The sequence below is a fragment of the Pundamilia nyererei genome, unplaced genomic scaffold (genome assembly GCF_000239375.1).
Source record: "Pundamilia nyererei isolate P.nyererei 1_Seehausen unplaced genomic scaffold, PunNye1.0 scaffold00109, whole genome shotgun sequence".
NCBI classification, from domain to species: Eukaryota; Metazoa; Chordata; class Actinopteri; order Cichliformes; family Cichlidae; genus Pundamilia; species Pundamilia nyererei.
In genome coordinates, this window is record NW_005187510.1 from 962,910 (window position 1) to 976,503 (window position 13,594).

The 13,594-nt window shown below is 39.9% G+C and overlaps 2 protein-coding genes across 3 annotated transcripts in view; one reads left to right on the forward strand and one right to left on the reverse strand.

Moving 5' to 3' along the window:
• Positions 1-4,794, reverse strand: part of mms22l (MMS22-like, DNA repair protein) — a 16,671-nt gene extending 11,877 nt beyond the window's left edge. Inside the window, exons 1-11 of the mRNA XM_005741282.2 lie at positions 4,648-4,794; positions 3,779-3,976; positions 3,395-3,520; positions 2,881-2,933; positions 2,058-2,145; positions 1,759-1,936; positions 1,388-1,481; positions 1,157-1,287; positions 811-924; positions 552-731; positions 98-154 (exon numbers count right to left, since the gene is read on the reverse strand). Of these exons, the coding sequence (XP_005741339.1) occupies positions 98-154; positions 552-731; positions 811-924; positions 1,157-1,287; positions 1,388-1,481; positions 1,759-1,936; positions 2,058-2,145; positions 2,881-2,933; positions 3,395-3,520; positions 3,779-3,951 (1,194 nt within the window). The 5' untranslated portion in view covers positions 3,952-3,976; positions 4,648-4,794. The remainder of the gene's footprint in view (positions 1-97; positions 155-551; positions 732-810; positions 925-1,156; positions 1,288-1,387; positions 1,482-1,758; positions 1,937-2,057; positions 2,146-2,880; positions 2,934-3,394; positions 3,521-3,778; positions 3,977-4,647) is intronic.
• Positions 4,795-5,631: 837 nt separating this feature from the next.
• LOC102206784 (furin-like protease kpc-1) overlaps positions 5,632-13,594 on the forward strand; it is a 200,413-nt gene continuing 192,450 nt past the window's right edge. The window contains exons 1-2 of one of the 2 annotated variants that reach the window (XM_005741284.2): positions 5,632-5,701; positions 10,406-10,581. In XM_005741284.2, coding sequence (XP_005741341.1) covers positions 10,411-10,581 — 171 coding nt within the window. In that variant the 5' untranslated portion in view covers positions 5,632-5,701; positions 10,406-10,410. Of the gene's footprint in view, positions 5,702-9,592; positions 9,749-10,405; positions 10,582-13,594 lie in introns of those variants that run through there. The other variant, XM_005741285.2, reaches the window with a different exon arrangement.

The window sequence follows — 13,594 nt, forward strand, 5'->3', positions numbered from 1 at the left end:
CACACACACACACACACACACACACACACACCATTTAAAAACACTATGATTTTAAAGGGTTCAAAAACTGAATATCGCAACTAGAAACTGCGCTTACCTTACAAGTTAATTTGAGCAACTCATCCACAAAGGTCCAGTTATCCCCCAGGTTTTTCTGCAGATGAAGATAAATTAATGAGAGACACTTAAAAACAACAACTCACAGTATTCTATATTCATCATAATAGTCTTCAAGAATCAATGTATTGAAAGTGTAGTCTGCCGCTCTGCTCTTTAATGCAGTCTCATGGTTGTGCCGTAAACTGTTGGAAACAACACCAATTCAGTGCAAGGTTCATTTGGTCATTTTGTTGAGACAATGCCCACGAAATGAGGGAATTAGGTTAAGTATAAACACAATATATTGTTGTTAAAACCTTGTTGTTAAAAGGGTTAGTGTTTAAGATGAAACAAATTGCAGTTTTATATGTCAGAAAAATCTTACATAGAAACACTTTTCTGTTCATTTGGAACATCTTTAGGTATCATTATTGCAATTATTAGTTTCTTACCTCATTCTGGACCATCATGCCGCTCCGACTATACTGGCCTAGCATTGATAAATGAGTGACCAGCCACCATGTGAATCCTAGAGGGTCCTTACAGTGTGTGGGGAGGCCACTGAACTGCTCAGCAGCAGGTTTTCCTAAAACCAGAGGCCTCAGCAACGAGTTGATGTAGCTCCAGAAAGACTAAAGGGAGCACACATTAGTTAAATACTGTCAGAATCAAAGTTTACTGTGTGACAGAACATGCGTGTATGTGTGTTACCTGTGTGTGCAACTCTTTATTCCTGTGTTCCAGAAGGTACATGAGCAGGACCCACAACTCTTTGGTGCAGGTGCAAAGGTAATGATGGCTGCTCAGCGCCTCTGTAGGCCTCACCTACAAATAAACAGGATCAATTAAACACAGTGAGTTGCCAACTAAAGCTTTATTCTACACTAAAATGTTTTTTGTTGCACATTGCGATGCCTTCTGTGTGCAGCTTCGATCCAGTTTTTGCTAACCAACTACAAAATGTGGCAATTATATGAGAAACACTTAGAATTTCAGCTTAAAAACATAACTCTGAAATACCACTGCTGCATCTAGTGAGATGAAATGAACCACCCACCTTGCTATATTTGCCCATGGCCAGTCCAGTAAGGTCACACAGCAGACTGCACAGGTGTTCGTCAAACAGGCTGCTATCAGTCAGGTTCTCTCCCGTCAGGTCCACAAACTTGTGGGCGTACACCACCTGGCCTGAAGACAGAATGAGTAAAATTACAAAGAGACTGTTTCCATCATAATTCAATAGCTCTTTAGTTATTTCCTAGGTGAGAATTCTGCTGCAAACACAAACCCTGCATCTTGTGACCAAGTAGGTGAAGGATCTCCAAAACTGACCAATGGATGTCTAGATGAAGGTGTAGCAAATGCCAGGAGGGAGGTAAAATCTGTAAAAGGAACACAGATTTCTCATTTCAATGTGAAAAGAAGAAAAATCAGCTGGGTGATAAAACTGTAGTCATAAAACCTAATGCTCAGTTGATAATATATAGCCTTTGTACTCTGGTATGCAAGCCCCACATTGTCTGCATCCGTTTTAAATGCTGTCTTTGGTTTTTTTTTCCCCTTCGGTTTTTAAGCTCCCTAACACCTTTGTAATCAATGCCTTACATTAAATCTCTACTCAAGTTAGATCTAAACAAACCAACTAGCGTTTGGCCGTACCTTTCCGTGATTCTGTATAGTAAAGGCACTTTGAACATTAGCAGGCAGGTCTTTGAGACGTCCTACGAGGAGAGTGATCCCAAAAAGTTCCTCCAAAAGAGCAGAGGGGAACTGAGCCTCCAGCTCCTCGTAAGGGTGTGGCTGAGCTGCATCCAGGGACCTGGAAGGCTGGAGATATCTGAACATATGCAAAAGGGGTATCCAATCAAACATTCAAATAAACAAAAACTCCATGACACCATAATATATTAACATGTTTTTATTAGTTCCAGTGTGACATGAAAATGTGTTAAAATTACCTGTGTAGAAAGACTTTGACATACTGAAGAAATGTAACACATTCTTGCCGGAGTTCTTCTGCTTTATAGTGGAGATTTCCAGCTTGACCTAAAACATCAAAAGGGTGCTGTAGGTAGTACTCATAATATGTCTACGGTATCAGAGATCAGATCACTCTGAAAATGACTATTGTACAACTCATATATACATATCAAATACATTCAAATTGTTCATAAAAAAATATATATAGAAAACAACTCTCTAGAAATTATGGGATTTAATTTGCAGAATAATTATTTTTATTTATTCAGGACATTTCATTCTTTAACCCTCTCAAGGCAGGCGTTGCCGATTTGCAACAGTTAAAAACTAACAACCCGATTACCCCACATACATATTTTATGAGTTGTTTTTTTTTACTCAGAAGTACCACTGCAGGACTTGGTTGTGCATTAGCAACAAAAAGTTTAATTTGAGCCTGAGAGGGTTAACATATTTGAAGCCCTCGGTAATTCCTACACTTACTTCACTTGATTTAACTAGTTTTTATCACTCTCCTACAAGCTGATAAGCTGATCAGACCATTTTCTGTCCTCACATAATATGCCTTAACTAGGATTAAAAATCTGATCCAAGTTCCAAAGGGGTTGACAGAACCTGCATAAAAATGTTTCAAATCTTTTTTCTGCTAATTATATAAACAAGCAATGCACATAAACAACCTGTATATCCAACTAATACACAAACTATGCCTATGTAAGCAAACAGTGGCTTACTGTGCGAACAAAATACTGACAATAAACTAAAAGACTGTTAGTTGGACTAATGATTACACAGACTTACCAAAGTCATTTGAGTTGGACTTAACTAAAGTCTCCAACTTGTAAATCCGTTGTCTGAAACATAACACAGAACAGAAGAGACCCTGTAAATGGATATGAAGGATGTCTTTTTCAATAATGTATCAGGAATATATATGAAATATTTTAAAGAATGATTTCATGACCACACTTTTGCTGCCGTGGAAAAGAATTAAGTGGTAGAAACAACAGATTTTAACTCTTTCCTTTATAAAGATGATATCTGATGACTTCCCATAACAACATGTTTTGTTGCTTCATTACATATCAGTAAAGGTTTTCACAATGATTAGAATAGTATCAGGGTTTTTCCAAAGGTAGCTGCATAGGCAAAGACCACCCTCACTAACTCTCAATACACACCCAGTCATTTCTATAAGGAGGCGTCAAACAACCGCTCAGTTCAGAAGACAGCTCCTAGGTTAATTCTAATAGGCTTTCAAAGGGTAAAGAGTTAAAGCAGACTGAAATAACATATGCTTTACATCATGCCTTACCTGAAGAGGCCAAACAGTAGTTTTGTAGATTCCACCAGTGCTGTCTCTGTCACCCAGGAGAAGCCAAAGATGTCCACTGTGTCCGTCTCATATTCTGCAGGGGCTGGGTCAAGACGCAAGAGTAGCCTGGAGTGGATGCAATGACTGCAGTGAGATTTTAAAGCTTTTCTCCTAGTGGAACTTTAGCAGCTACAACATCACAGGGGAGGTAAATGGAATTACATTTGAGGTGTTATAAGTACAAAAAAACTGACCTCTGAATAAATTACACAGAAAAATGACCGATTCTATAAAAGACTGTTCTTACTGACAGCATTTCTCAGGCACAAAATAGTGCCAGACAATTTTGTACGATTACAGTCAGCTGGCAGAAGGTAATTATACCGTTTCAAGGAGCCTCTAACAACGTATCCCTCTGTGGAAAGTACTCCAGCAGGATCATCTTTTACATCAGAGCAGCAGAAACACGGTGGTCGAACTGGAGCCAGGTCACATAGACTGTCTCCTGCAAATGGGGAAACTGGCGGGGTGAGGGACTGGCTGAAGTCATCTGACATGGTGTCAGTGCAGAATCAATTTGACCTGAAATGACAAAAAAAAAAAATAAAGAAATCACAGCGCAAAATACTGAGAGAATGCTTTTTTGTCAGTGGTTTGCAAAACTGTGTTCATATGTAAATATTCAACAAGTTATTCACAATTACACTGGGATGATGTATAATTTAATACCACATACAATTTAAACAAAAGGGTTTCACAGCAATATTTTAGCATTTTACTTTGTAAGTACAAATGTACCTTACAGTACATTTGTACTTACATACAAGTACTGGTACTCAACGCAGAGCATACAAAACTACATCTAATTTTGCAGAGTGTGCACAATTAGATGTAGTTTTAAAGGAAACATGAGCAGAAAGCAGGGAAAAAATATCTTTGGAGCAACATAAATGAATTTATTGAATGTATAAGTGACGGGCATGTATGTTATTGCATATAGCTAGCCAACGAACAAGTACTTCACAATGGATCCGACATGAGAGTATAAAACATTTCATAGAAGTTACGAAGTGCAAATTTAACACTTAACGTATCTACATTATACGCTTTATGCATGATAATGCTAGCGTTAACTTTCTAGCATACGATGTGCCGACACGACAGCACAGTTAAGTCAAACAAAACTATTTTTAACAGGCAAACTAAAGACAGAAAAGCCTCCAAAAACAACTGTTAATGAAATATGAACTAACCTGTTAGTTCGGCTTCTTGTATATTTAGTAGTTTGTGAATTTTACTTCCCAGTATTCATCGCTGTTTGTGTTTTCAGCCGGTCCCGCGCGCTCACACTACGCAGGCGCACACTCGCTCCACGCCCGATGATTGGTCCGAAGTTTCCTACTGGGAGGAGCCTAATCCTTTGACAGACACACAACAAGAGGTCTCACTGCTAAGCGCTTCCTCTGTCGCAATGTCTCTCCGGGCAGCTTTTAAGATATTTAGAATTGTAGTTGTTTTATAGTCGGTTCAGCTGCTGTATTTATCGTGAGTTGTATTAAAGAGCAACCTGAACTTCCTCTGTATACCACTAACAGCGCTGAGCTCTCTCATTAAACAAATAAAATAATTACATTCAGTTTCTTCTCGGTCTTTGTTAAGACATACACGCTAACTTGAAATTAAGTTTACATAACAGATGTTAAATACAGACTCGGGAAAACAATACTATGTGGATATATGAAAAAATATTTAGAGCATTATCGTCATAGCATGTATGTGCGTACACAGTTGCTCACAAAAAAGCACTGAACCAAAGCACCTGTTCCGTGCCGTGACTTTTCCCCGGGATTTGTCAAGTCACTTGTCCCCCTCGGTCCCACTGTCGGGGTTCCGCCCAAATGAATACAAAATAATGGACCGTATGAAAAAGAATTTAAAGCAGGCTAACCCTAATTTCCATATGCAGATCTGTCTCTCCCAACAGTCCCTCTCGCCATCACACCATTTCTTGCATTCTAATGCATTCTCACATCTTTACAAAATCCCCCCTTCCGCCACACGCCGTGGATGTGCTCGTTTTGCCGACTTACAAAATCGTTATTTCTGCACGTTTGACTTGTTCTGTGAGAAGGTGCTCTGTAGATGCGGTGTTTTGCATGCTCTAATTTGCATCTTTTATTACGAGGAGTAAAAAAAAATGGACGCGTCGGAATTTTTCTTTTTTCTCCACGATGCATCGACCTGCCGTTCTGCTTTCAACAGGAGGCAGTCCGTCTGTCTAAGGGCTCTGTCGCCTGGATGGGAAAGGTAAAAGCTTTCTTTTCTTCCTACTCTACAAACCCGTTCTATCCTTTCACAGCTCCGTGTTGCATGGAGGGAGTGAGAGTTGAACCCCCACTCCCTCCTCCCGTCTTTCTCAGATGTAGCCTCGTTTCCAGGCTTTGATGCACTGGACCAGTTTGGGTGTTTTGTTTTGTTTTTCAGTTTTTTGTGTTTTTGCTGTGTCTGTGTGTGTGTGTGTGTGTGTGGGGGGGGGGGTCACTAAAATTCAAGACCCGAGGCTAACAGTGTGAGAACCTTAAACTATACTCACATCAGTTCTCTGGATGCATTTATTAATCCACATCATCCTCAGTTAATAGCAGCGAACTCTGAAAAGGATTTGGTGCTTGTAATGGATGCAGTGGGACATTATTATGTTAAGGTGATAACCTGGTGTTGTAATTACCTGCATCCTTTTGAGGCTTCCAGATAGACTTAATGAACTGTGTGTAAAGGAGAGAACACTGTTGCCAACATATGGATAACTACAGGCAGACTGCTACAGAAGCAACTGGAAGCAACATCTGCTGAAAATGTTCCACACTGTAAAACGAAATAATGGCCATAGCCATGCAGCACTACAGGTGTCCCCCATTTATGTCTGACTAGCCCCCATGCATGATGTAGCTGGGTGGAGCTATGCTGATAATATAGGTTTTTTTTTTTCATTAGTCAACGTTTTTAATATAAGGAGGAAAAGTAAAAACCTGTCATTAATATTATTGATTGTTTAGTTCCGTTTGCGACTCCTTTCATAAAAAGGTGAACAGAATGCAATAATTTCCAATTTGCCCAAAACTATATTTCATTTTTTAAATGCACAAAAGGTATATTAAACATTTAAATGTTGAAATCTATGGTAATTTTCATGGTTCCAAAAAAAGTTGCAAAAGAGTTTGGACAAGGCCATGTGCTCCATTAACTGCTCTTTGTTTGAGAACTAAGGAGACCAGCTGCTGTAGTTTTCATTTAACCATCCATCCATTTAACCACTTTTTCAAGTTCAGGGTCACAATGAACCTGGAGTATATCCTGACTGTGCATGCTGGACAGGTTGCCAGTCCATCACAGAATCAGAGTAGCCCTCTTTGTAGTTGTACAAGTAAAATATTTTTCCATCCTTGCTTGATACATGATTTTAAGCACTCAAATGTTTTGGACTTCCTCTGCAGGATTTTTAATTTCATAGGAAACCAGTTATTTTCACCTGGACTCCTTTACTACCGATCTCCGTACAGAATGCTGTCTGGTTATGTCTTGAAAAACAAAGAAGAGGTAGGAGAAAAACGCTTCAACCATGTTATGAGTGTTGACTCTGCATATTTTTTTGACACTTGCAACTTCCCTTTGGCAAGATAAGTGTTTGAAATGGGGAAACCAACAGCCAGCTGATCAGAGCAGAGTCTGGAAGAGACTAAATGAGTACATGAATAACTAGACAGATGTTTTGGAAATATGTTTATATTTTGAATGCCTGAAATAATATTGGATATATTGGAAAACTGTTTTTTTGTTTTGTTTTTGTTTTTGTATCCCACCAAATATTAGTATAGGCATCAGTCTGCAAAATCGGCGTCGGTCTTCAAAATCCTGTATCGGTAGGGCTTTAGTTTGTTTTTAATGTCCAGAGTTCATCAGTTTCTTTCACCTTGTATATAGAAATTCTTTGACAGTGCTCTTATTTTCCAAACTATGTTGAGAAACATTATCATTAAATTGTTGAAGTATCTGCCTCCACAGTATTTGTTTGTCAGTGATAAAAATGGAGCACCCGTCCACAAACGCACTACAAGGTCAGAAGTTACGGTCAGCTGTAGTTCAGCTGCTGCAGGGGTTTAAGTCTTGCTCAAGGACTCCTTATATTACAGCCTGGCATTTGCTAAACACTGGAAAATTGCTAGCCTGCCTCTCTCCACGGACAACAAATTCTGTCCAATATGACTTGTAAAGCTTTACAAGTCTGCTTTATCCATATGAACGTAAGATTCTGGAGTATTTTCAGCGCAATGTACAAAAAGAGGAAACATATTTAACAACATTTGCATATGTGTTGCCATTTTGCTGATGGCTCGAGATGGGGTTGATTATTGTGGCTCAGTTTTTATTGCGTTTGTTCTCTTGACTCATGACAGAAAGAACATTATTCTACTGTAAAGCCATTGTAAAATTGAGACATTGCCCCCCTCCCTCGCTCTCTACCAACATGTCCCCTGGGCAATATTACTATGGTAATATACTAATGTTAAACACTCTAAGTAGACATGGTGTTTAAGTCTGACCTTAAAACGGCCATCTAAAAAGTTTGGTTGGAGCGATAATGTGGACATTGTGAAATAATATTATCCTGTGACCAGTAGTTTGACCTCGGAAAATCATGAACAGTTTTACCATTAACGCCTTCTCTTTAAGGAGGGTAGTCAGAGGACTGTAATGACTTTGCATAATGAGTTACACTTTTTTCCCCTCATTGGGTCTGCTTTCTAAAAGATCTCTGTATTGTACAGGAGAGAGTGCTAGTCTCTTTTATCTCTAGAAAAAAAAAAAACCTTGTGGCTACAGTTTGATCAATTAAACTCCTGAAAGGACCCCCCTTCCTCCCTTTCTTTCCTCTGCCTGAGAGGAATATAAAGTTATCAGTCTTCCCAAGCGATATGAGGACGGAAATAAGTAGTTTGTCTATAAAAATGTCCAGGTACTTTATCAGCGTCCCAGTAGGCCCCAAGGCCCTGACACTGTTCAATGTGGCTCCCCTGTACTCCAGTCTCACATGAGCCCTCTTTTTTCCCTCCTCCCTCTCCCCCTGTCTACTTTGTCTCTGCCCAGGGCTGGTTACTCGTTGGGTGGGGTGTTCGCTCCCGGCCCCGCACCTCAGTGGGATTGACTGGGGCTCGAGCCCCAAGTGAGGTTATCGATTTCAATCAGTGGCTCGGGAGATAGGAGCTGAATGATGCTGCAGACTTTAAACAGTGGTCAGCTGCATTGTTTGTTGTTTGGGATGGGGGCGAAAAACGCTGCAGGAGGAGGCACTTTGACGAGGAGTCAGATAAACACACAAACAGAATCACTCATAGACGGAGATGTCTTAATCGTCTGGTTCAGAGTTTTGCTGCATCTTAGCGGGTGCATTTCTCAAAGTAAAGAGGCTGAAAGAATTGACGAAGAAGTAGAAAGATTTTTTTCAACCACAGATGCTGCACATTAACACTATTAGATACCGGCACTGCAAGTGATAACGTTGGATTATTGTTTTTGCGCATAAAACAAATCATTGTTAAGAATTCCCATCACGATTCTCAAGAAGGGATTTAAAAGAACCGCTTGTTTTGTTCATCAGGTTTCCAAAAAGTCCGATATATTTTGTTCTATGTCTTGCGTGCACTATTTTTAAGCATTGTTTGCATAACGCGTGGCTTAAAATGATTCCTCCTTACTCAACTAGTCGCTTGTATAATAGGAGCAGCTGTATTTAGAAGCAACCTTTTAGAGTTTAGGAGCTCTTTGCACGGGCAGCAGATATACGCGCTGGAAACAGCACTTTGCCTGATTGCGTTTCTAATTGCATTTAATGTAAGCTAATGTATAAAACTGAAAAATGGCCTACTTGGCAGATCAACAGTAAATGTTGATTGTGTAATGTGGTGAAAGGACAGGGAGTTTAAGCAATTAATATTCTTCAACGCGGCATTCGTCCAGCAGTACATCGGCTGTTTTACTCTTTCAGTAGATGCTGTTCAAGAGCAACGTGGCAACTTTTTTTTTTGTTCCATCATTGTTCACAGGAAAAGTACGAGCATAAAGACAGACTGATAAAGTTCCTGTTTTGCTTAAAGAGGGAAGTTAGTTCACGCAATGAGGGCACTGCAGTGTTTTCTGCTCTCAGAAGCATTTGCATCAAGGCCAGGAGATTAAACGTGTGGGTTGGGAACTGGAGAGAGTGTGTTGTCTCGCTTGGGGCCCCCGATGCCAGAGTTCTAGCTTTCATCGCACAGGGTGAAAGATAACTCCTGGACGTTTCACTCTGTGTGGCTACAGGTGGGTGGTTCACATGCTGTAGGTGGCAGCCTCGGTGGAATTCACGCAGAAGTACAGAGGAGGTGGCTGTGGGCAAATTGTTTCACAATTGCCAATGTTCAATACTCTGTACTGAGATGCAGAATCCTAAACTGTGTCAACTCATTTGTGTAGTTAGATGGTATATGAAGTGTTATGATAATATGTAAAAAAAAAAAAGAAAAGAAAAAAGTAGGTGTTTGGGTTTGTTTTGTTGCATGTATATAATTGCGGATTTTAGATATTACAAAGATCCAGTGAAGAGCACGGGTATGCGAAATAACCTTAGGTGGCATTTTGAAAGAGAAAAATGATGCCTGACATTAAAGGGCGGAAACAACTTTTTGATCAAATAATTAGTGGGCTTGCCAAAAATGTACTCTGTCATTTGTGCTTTCAAAATGACACCAAAACCGATACACAAATACAATCTGATTATTTTGTAGGTTTGACTGTTTGACATTGAAGACTTCAGGCAAGGTGTCTGCTTAAAACATTATGTAATGTAGCACTCTGGGCTGATCCCTACACAGTGCACTAAAACATGCATAATTTCCAAGAGTTTCTATTTTTTTTTTTTTTTTTTTTTGGGGAAAAAAGAAAATATGGATCTAATTCTCACAGATATTCTCGTTAAAGGCTCCATGTTCACTGCGTTTGTGCTGGTGCTGGGCTGCCTGCTGCAGAGGAACCTAGTGACCACAGAGGGGCACCGTGGGACCAACTGCCTCATCTTCTATGCAGTGCAAATGGATGGAGGCACCAGAGCTGCCAAAGCTCTGGCTGAGCAGCATGGACTGGAGTTCGTACAACGGGTCAGTGCATGTTTAAAATCTCTTTGTTACTCCAACCTCAGGGCCTGCAATTTACATTTTTTAAATCTGCATTCTAAGATTTCTTTTATTTTGTTTTATTTAAGAGCTGCCAACGAGCTGACTTCTATTTCCTATTTGAGGGATATCTGACTTTCATCAAATTATAGCAGCATTTGTGAATATTTCATATCTGATCAAAGATGCTTGGAGTGGGCTGGCCGCACAGTGTAACACACACACACACACACGTATAAAAAGACACATCTATGCTCCCAAACAGGCACACACGCCTCTCTTTCCCCTGAAACCCCCACTTCCCTACTCAGTATGTGAATAGGCTCAGTGTGTAAGTCTTTAGAAATTATTGGGTCTTTAACCATTTTCACAAGTTTTAATCTGTGACGCTACAATCTTTCTGATTAAGACACATCTGTGCTTTAAAGGTTACTTTAGTTATTGAGTCTCAGACTGTGTCAGCTCCATCAAAAAGTTCCCAGCTACACTGAAATAAAAAATGAAATAAATAAATATTTAAAAAAAACAAGGGCTCGGAGCTGGTCTCGGTTAGGTGCAGTACAGAGGTTTTGCCTTTTTTGTTTGGAGCGAGTTCAAAGAGGGGGTTCAAGGGTGTAAGAGATTTCGAAATGAACCTCGTCTGATTCTCTTCACTGTGAATGTTTCATGAAAGATTCTCAGCGGAGAGAAATTTAAAAGGTAAGAACTTTTATGAATCGACTCCCATTCCTGCTGTGCGCTGTTATATTCAGGATTTTAAAAGGGATTTTGTTTAACTTGTGCTTTTCAAATGTAAAGTCTGACTAATCCAAAAAAAATGTTATCAACACATAGTTGAAGTGGTTCACTGTAAAAATCTTATATATTACATGCATTTAACAGCATATTGACAATTTCATTGTAAATAATGAAAGAAAATACTGAAATTGTGAATTTTTAGATCTAGAATATGAATATTTACAACTGTCACTGTTCGATATATAATTATAGAAATCAGACCAAACTATTAGTCTTACTTAAGACTCCATTTTTCTTATTTTTTGTGATTTGAAGTTATTGATAAGGGATAAGGGTAGGGTGTGTGTGTGTGCGCATTTTGGCATTATTGATAGCAGTCAGTTGGAGTGTCCGCTGGCCTGGTGTGAGGCTGTTTGCAGCACTGGCTCCAGGGAACATGGACGCGAGCTCATTTCAACCTTGGCCCTGCTGCCTCTGCTGCTGCTGCCTGGATTATGAATAAAACATCTCTTTGACCTTTATCAGGAGTGTATTGGACAGTCCACCCCCGTCTCTGTCTTTCTCTCTGCCTGTCTCTCTCTCTCCCTCTCTCATTGTCCCTCATGTATACCCACAAACACCTCTTGTTTTTTCCTGCATTGTTTTCTCCTCTTTTAGACACTAATGATGCACTAATTTTTTAATCTATTTACATAAACTTATTGTATTTGTGCATATGCACAGTTCAGTGAGGAAAAAAAACAAAACATATTTTCTATATGTGTCGTTGAGTTCAGCACCCATAGTCTGGTCATTCAAATTAAGGGGTGCTGGAGCTTTGATGCCCTGGTGTAAGCCTACAGTGGCAGTCTGTTGTCAAGGATTTACACTAATTGTGTGTTTCTGTGTTAATAAGTCGTCCATCCCAGCAACACCAAAACCCAGACAAGAGCCTTCTACAACCCCCACTTTCCCCATCCCCTCAGGTCCAATCTGCTGACTGGCTTCTTTTACCTGTCTGTCGCCAGAGGCTGATGCTAAATGTCACTGACACTAAATCGCCTTTGTTAAGTCAAACCTATTTTAATTGTGTCACCAGTGATTTGCGCATTCTGTGCTGCAAATAAAGTGTATCAAGAAGAAGCAGGGGCTTCACATTTTCCTGTGAGATATATATATATATACATGTTATTAAATTTTTTTGAAAACACTGACGTGGAATAAAAAGTGTGACAAGCCCAGTGCCAGCTTGGGAGGATTGTGATGTCTGCTGGCATTCCAGCAGTAATGCTGCATGAGTGGAATGGGAATCAAATGTCTCCATGCTGGCACTCAACATATTGTTGGTCCCTTTGATTTAGTGTACAGCATCCAGGAAAATGTCATCGCATGTCTCCATTGTGCAGACTTGACATATCCATTTTGCAACTGTAAAATACAAAGAAAAACAAAAGCAAAATACCCGAGATGATGTCTTTATGCCACACGGACAGATTTACCATCATCCATTGCAGTTGCTTTTTGCAGGTGTCCCTCTTTTTTTCTTTTTAGCAGACATACCTAAGCATTTCCTGTCACTTTTTGCGATTCTTAAGCGTGTCTAAGTGATAGAGTCGATCCATTCACATTTATATAATGCCTTACGCATTTGCTCATTTGGGAGGCTTTAAAGATGGGCTATAGTTTGTCAACAATGCTTGAAATTAAATGGCAAATCAGCTCATTCCCAATTAGATGAGATGCAGTGAAATGTAGCAAAATATAATAAACGACGCGCATTCAGAGACTCCTGTCACACAATGGTGAGTCTTTTCGCTCCAACCAAGGCGGCGGTGGTGTAACCCACTCATTACAAAGCAGAGAGAAAGAGCTGCTCTGTGTAGACAGGTAATGGCAGCCATCACAGGTGCAGAGTTACACACACACACACACACGCACACACACGCACAGAAAAAAAGAGACCCTGATCACGATCTAAAATAGATGATTTTCTGTTTCGCTTTATGTCGACACAAAACAGCGTCGCAGCGACTTGATATTACACGCTGATAAAGCTCGCAGGCTTACTCACAATGCAGCCAACCCAGTCTTCATGATACTGCATTGTTTACAGGTATTATTTCTTGCTTACTTAAGAGTTTGCAAATCCGATTAAAGCCAGATTAGCTCTATGTTTTGCTTTTATTTTAGCTGAGATCACTGCTTCGACAATTAAGTGCCTGTCCCATGTTAGTGTGTGTGTGTGTGTGTGTGTGTGTGTGTGTGTGTGTGTGTGTGTGTG